The sequence below is a fragment of the Aspergillus bombycis genome, assembly GCF_001792695.1.
Source record: "Aspergillus bombycis strain NRRL26010 chromosome Unknown contig00001, whole genome shotgun sequence".
Taxonomy (NCBI): Eukaryota; Fungi; Ascomycota; class Eurotiomycetes; order Eurotiales; family Aspergillaceae; genus Aspergillus; species Aspergillus bombycis.
Window position 1 is genome coordinate 792953 of NW_019170003.1, and position 6455 is coordinate 799407.

At 47.1% G+C, this 6455-nt stretch overlaps 2 protein-coding genes across 2 annotated transcripts; one reads left to right on the forward strand and one right to left on the reverse strand.

The window, feature by feature from the left end:
• Window positions 1-459: 459 nt before the first annotated feature.
• Window positions 460-2261, reverse strand: ABOM_000289 (FAD-binding oxidoreductase; the record flags this gene model as incomplete). The annotated part of the gene is made up of 5 exons (XM_022527419.1): window positions 460-740; window positions 801-1009; window positions 1083-1516; window positions 1609-2076; window positions 2136-2261. The coding sequence occupies 5 exons, from the start codon at window positions 2259-2261 to the stop codon at window positions 460-462; spliced, it is 1518 nt and encodes a 505-aa protein (XP_022394988.1).
• An 802-nt stretch (window positions 2262-3063) lies between these two features.
• ABOM_000290 (bZIP transcription factor) lies at window positions 3064-4103 on the forward strand (the record flags this gene model as incomplete). Its single annotated transcript, XM_022527420.1, has 2 exons — window positions 3064-3259; window positions 3349-4103. 2 exons carry the CDS (start codon window positions 3064-3066, stop codon window positions 4101-4103), a joined length of 951 nt encoding a protein of 316 aa, XP_022394780.1.
• Between the last annotated feature and the right edge of the window lie 2352 nt (window positions 4104-6455).

Below are 6455 nucleotides of genomic sequence, written 5' to 3' on the forward strand. Positions count from 1 at the left end.
CGCACTTTGATTTTCGCTATGACAAGGTGGGGATTAAGACAGACATCTTTTCGTAAATACAGGTATGAAGTATGAAGGTGGGCTGAATAGTGAAATCAGTTAGCTCAGGAGCCTCCAGGACAGTAAGGGATATATCTCGTGCAATTAATTCGTACTTAGCCAAAGGCCGTCGAAGGTAAGTTGCTAGTGCCTCAACATATATTTAAGAACGAAGGCTATATCTACATCCGTACTACTGGCCACGGAAGTCAGTGAGTCGTCAAATAAAGCTAGACCCCAACAGAAGCACTTATATCGATACTATTCAGTTTTGTGTCTCTAGAACAATTTCATTTCTTCTTCAGAGAACTAGTTTGTTGGTAATTGTCAGAGTCTCTTCCCGAGTCTTCTGTAATACTGGACATTCGATCCCTTGGACAGACGATGTACCCGCTCCATATACGCCAGCAAAAAGAGGCATCACGGTAGCTTGGCAAATCCACTCCACAAACCCCGTGAGGTAAAGACACCGCGTGGATCAACTGCGCGTTGGATGTCCCTCAACCTCTGCACATTCTCTTCCCCGTAACCTGTAAAGACTTCTGAGGCTTGCGCTGCTGATGCATAGTTCACGTAAAGAAACGGGTGCGCAACATCGAGAGTCTCGGCGGCTTCCCTGATTCTACGGATGGTATTCTCTGTCATTGTATTAACAGCGGCATCGTCATGCGCATCAGACCAAGCTGTGGATATCAAGATGACTGAGACTTTGTGAGAAGGATAGACTAGAAAGGAATCTGAGTAGGGGGCAATTAACTTACGAAAAAGAGGTTGCTCCCCCTGTATACCGAGCGAGTTCCCTCCCCTCTGAGTCATAGCTGCAATTGCAGTTCGTGAAAGTGCATAGGAGATAAGGTTGGGAACCAAGCCATTCACTGACTTGATGGCCTGAACCTCTTGTTCGAAGATCTCTACTGCTTGGCTGAGGAGAGAACGGGAGGGTCGCACGGTTAGGGTGGCGAAGAGGTGCCTGGTACATGACGGTTCAGTATGAACGGCAGAGAGGAATCAAAGTATTTGCATCACACAGGCCCAGCACATACCTTGTGGTGCCCAATGGGCCAGAGTCCCGAGTCAGGTTACCCATGTTGGTTATGGTATTACTTCTTGTCAACGTTGGTATCTGGTTAATATCTCTGAATACAGCTGGGTTCCGTATAGGCTTTGCATAGCGTTGGGTGCCCGATAGGACGAAATTGTCATCCGATGAGACATATGTATAGTACATATCATAGCCCATGTCTACATCGCTAGTCAGGGTTTCATCCGTGAAGAGCTGGTAAATCTGGTCGAGGACCTGTTCGGTCTGGTTCTGTGAATATGTTGTCGTAGTCGTAGAGACAGGGCCCTGGGCGAAGGTACGGACAGTGAAAGCTGTCACGATTCCGAAGTTATTCCCACCCCCTCTCAGAGCGAAATACAGGTCCTGGTTGTGAGTCTCATTTGCGGTGGCGATTGTACCGTTTGCAAGGACCACCTTTTGATTGTGAGTATATAGCTCAGGGAGAGGGCAGAAAGCTGACCGCATGGGAATACTGCTCTTTCAGAATTTGGTAAAGATTAACTCACCTCATATTCATAAACATTATCCAACGCCCAGCCGTACTTGCCCGAGAATGGTGACGTGCCGCCGCCGAGCGTGAACCCGCCAACACCCACTGTACCGACTCTTCCACCAACGAAGGACAGATTATGAGCATCCAAAGCTTCGTACACGTGGTAGGAAGTTGCACCGCCACCAACACGCGCCCTGTTGCCAGGGTCCAATATGTCGACCTGTGTCATGCGGTCCAGGTCTACTGTAACACCGCCTACTGAATTAGAGTCCCCAGGATTCCGTGAGTGACCACCGCCCTTAACCGAAAAGTAACACCAGTTGTGTACAAGAATGTCGAGTACCTGGGAAACCTCCGATGCAGTGGATGGCTCGACGCGGCAGGCTGGGCGAACCTCCTGTTGCTTCGCGTCCCAGATCGTGAAGCTGTCATTACCGGGGTAGTGGAGAGCCGATCCAAAGACAGTGGATAGCGTGGCACACTGATTATTGTAAGACTCGAAGAAGGGAGCAAACAGGAGGGGCATCAATAGGAACTTACTGCTTGCTTGCAGTTTGCGGATACTGTGCTGTTTGGTTGAGCGCCATGGGGCATGGGCGAGAGGCCATAAGATGCGGCGTTAACTCCAGCCAGGATGTAGGCCGCTGAAACTGTTGCTCTCATCATAATGGATGTCTTGTGAGGGGAGGAAAACATGCAACAGCTGGCGCATACACCGTCTTTATACCTGTCTGAACGACAAGTTGGCCATTGTAGCAGGCAGGGGCAACAACCAATGCTCAGTCTGGTATTATAGGAACCCCATCTATAGAAGCCGATTCGGAATGTAGATCCCTTCCAACAACGACTCCATTGAAGAGGGCTTTGAGTCAATAAAGTCCTGCTCCCTGCGATCCCGATCGGAAATCCGTGGGATGATTGTCGTCCTCATCCCGTGTTTCGTCAGCTAACTCTCGGCGTACAACACCTGGCGGCCATTATTCATGATGTTTGCAGGGGTTATCCGACTGAATAAGTGTCTTAGGCCCCAGGGATAGACACAGGTGGCTTGGCTTCAAGTTGTCCGCATTCCTGAATCCTCATCCAAGGTTGATTCTTCGGGTCCAGTGGGTACCATTTCCCAAGTTGGTCAAGCTTCATGCAGGTGTATGACAATATGGGTCCGATGAGATCCTTTTAACTGGGCTGTTTGGCGGTGCTGGACCCGCTCAGCCAAACTATCTTATCATCTGCGATGGTACCGCCGCCACCGTAAAGCATAACGCTGATCCTACTTGTTCAATGACGCAGAGTACTCCTAATCGCTCTCAGGACTTCTTGACTGCCTGCTAAATTTTCAGCCGAGGCCCGGGTGCAATAGCTTGAGTTTCCTTTTGCACCTCAAGTTTCTCCAACTACATTGTGGAAACTGTTCATCATTGTGTCAGCCGGTTGCATCAACGCCACCCAGGATCCCTCCAACAGCGATATGGACTGCCCAAGTGTTAATACTCCATTCCTGACTGAACGAAAAACTGGGCCTGAGATTGGAGCACTGGGTAAGAGGATTTGTGTGCGACAATTTTCCGAGCGCATCACAGCATGGCCAGAGGAAGATTGGTCAGGCATTTCTGATTCTAAGCAGCGCAGGAGGTTGCAGAACCGGCTAAATCAGAGAGCCCGACGTAAGTAGTAAAGCCTACAGAGCCCCCCCTTCGACACAATGGTGCATTCCTGCATGACGGGTAGGTGACTGATACTTTCATTAACACAGGCCTGCGGAACAAACTTGACTCTCAAGCCCCACCTGACAACAAGGCGAGTAAGAGTGGTAACCGTTCGTCGGCCGACAGGGGAGAACATGGTCTGAAGGGGGTGACGACCCCAGAGTATCGTAAACAAGTCTCGAATAGACATTGCATTAGTGACAGTGTGCCAACAATCTCTCTGGCAGCAATCGAGCACGTACATATTCTTGAGGCAGACTCACCTCATACTCAGTGGATATTGCAACAGCTAGAAATCATAGCGCGCACTCAGTACATGCTCGGCTCCCCGCGTACCGACATGCTGCTCCACCTAATCCAGTTTAATTTCACAAAAGCTCTGATAGAGAATACTAGGGTTTTCGGGCTGACCTCGGAGCAATTACACGACGATGCCATTTCGCCGTTTAATATCGCTGGTCCGTGGCCGTATAATTTCGAAGCGTCGCTTCCTTCTAGTCTCCAACCCACCATCATTCAGCGCACGATACTGCATCATCCGTGGCTAGATCTGCTCCCAGTCCCGGAAATGAGAGATAATCTGATTCTCGCGGAAGATTCATATGACGAAACTCGGCTCTGCCTTGACATGAAAGGGGATGGAAGTGTTAACACGGGCCAAACAGGCATTATTGTTTGGAGAGACCCATGGGACTTCGGGATGGGAAGTCACCGAACCATTTGCTCGTTCTTGGGGATGGGTGATTCGAGGTTGTCGGGATCTCCGTCGCTCTACAAACTCTTGGAGAGCACGACGAAATGAAAGACCTCTTTTTCGGGTATCATAGGACATGGAGATGATTTTGATCAACAATCTGTTACGTTCATCTTGCCCTAGCAAGAGGGGAGGCTAAAGCAGATTCGCATTCCGTAGCAGCATTCACTCTTTTGCTTTGAAAATGAATTTCAAGCGCTGTTTGTTACAGATGTCACCTATCTTCACCCTTGTACCCATTTTACATTATAGTTTGAATCCTAAGCGACCGATGCGTGCATTGAAATCATCATTCCAGCATCCTACGTTGTTCGTTCTTCGGAATGCGCCCTGTGCCGTCACCAACATATCCTTTCTTTGTACAATGCATCCAACAGCTGAAGCGGCTTTCCTTTGGCCATAGATCCCATGGACCCCCCCCCAGGCATAGCGAATGAAGATGGGTTCAAACTGAAAGGGGGAAATACAAATAGTATAATACCAGTACACGTGATTCTAGATAGTGCTTTGCAAAATTATCAAATAACCTTGGTGGTTGGTTGCATAGGCAGCTTTGCATTGGGATTTAACTGGCTGTAATAATCCACAATTACATGCATAGTTAGTTAGTTACTGCATTGCCATTACACAATTGCCAATATTGGCAGTATATGAACTGAGTGGGCTTAAGCTGAAGAAGATCTGACCGATATATTAACTTGGTTAGGATATGCCTGACAGAAGATCTATGATGGAGGATAGAAGGTATGTCAATGGGGTAGGGCAATTCGTCAGAACGAGCTTATTGATGCCTAAGGTATCGACCCCTATGCGATACAAATCCATCATTGAAAACAGGGCTATTTAATCAGGCGACTCCTTCTTCCGGCCGGATTGATCATCCACACACGACCAGGTATAATATGTGCGGGAGCTGGGTATACCGTACAGCTTCTGGGCGGAATGACTCTTCAAACCCTGATGATCTCACTAACCTAGTGATTACCTTCTCGGTGGGTAGTGAGTTGATGAATAGGTGTCATTTTACCTGGAATCACTACACGGAATTTGGCTAGCGGCACTAACATTATAAGAGTGCTGAATCATGTTGTGAAATTTGGTTTCAAACTATACGACACGTGCAGTCACCGACATAAAGAGTTTCATGTAAGGTGTATGGAATTTCATAATAGAGCAGTCTAGTTCCAGCTCAGCCGTACCTAGGTGTTAACACTATACACCCAACTTAGAATGTGCATATTAACAGATCAAGCCTGTAGTATAGCCCGCCTCCACCCCAGTTGTAGAGGGCCTCATTTTTCAGATTATCCTTCGCGAGACAGGTAGAATTATATCAGCAGGTGCCAAGACCTTTCTTCAGTATTGACCCCCCTTCCTTCGGGAGTGGATATCATATCATATACATATCATAATATCATATCCACTATTTCACCACTCATTGATAGATTGGGAGAAACACCCCTTGCTTTTGGTTTAAATCCTTGCTTCTACAGAGGAACTATACGCTTCAATCCACGTAATTAGACTTGATGGGTCTCATACTCTTCATATTCTTTACCGAAATCTAAATATTCACAAAAGTAGGCCATGTTAAAAAAGGGGTTACGAACAATTTTCGCCCAAGTTATATTAAGCCCCCTAGTCCCTTGAAGACCACTTTTCTTTCTTATATATTGGAACACCCGAATTTCTGAATCGATACAGAAACTCACTACAGCCTACGCTTCACTTCTATACTCCATTGTCCAATTATCTATTCAATCCACCATGATGCAGCGAGTCTTCCTCTCCATGATAGTTTTGCTCAGTCTAACTATGGCTGCCCCGCTTGGTGTAAGTTCTTACGCGTTTGTTATAGGAAGGTTAAGAAACAAGAAAACAAAATACTAATGAAGAAATGGCAAAATCCTAGATTGGTGTGAGTAACCTTCTTGCCCTAATTTAAAGATAAAGGGAGAAAGAACAGCCTGCTGACAAAGGTAATAAATAGGAGATGGTAAGCTTTTTGTCGCGAAGCTTCCAAGTATACTTAATTCATTTCTAACTGTTCTCAAGGCCGGTAAGGCTATAGGTCAAGCATGGGGGGCTATCATGCCGGACAGCGTGAATCAGTATATACAAGCCCTCGCTCTGCTTGGGCCATCGGACAACAGCTGACTGTGATGACAGGGCTGCAATCGAGGGCGCTGCTGGAATGAAGTAGTGCGATTATTGATTTACCAGCAGAACCAGGATATAGGTTATAGATATAGTGCTCGTTTCGGGTATCTATTAGAATCTATTGTATCCATGGCGATGGTGTGCTACGGGGAATCTTAATATAAAGGTTGTTCTATCAGACTTCCCTAGAACAGTCGGACACTGAACGAAACACTGGTACGATAGTATCGCATCTGGACT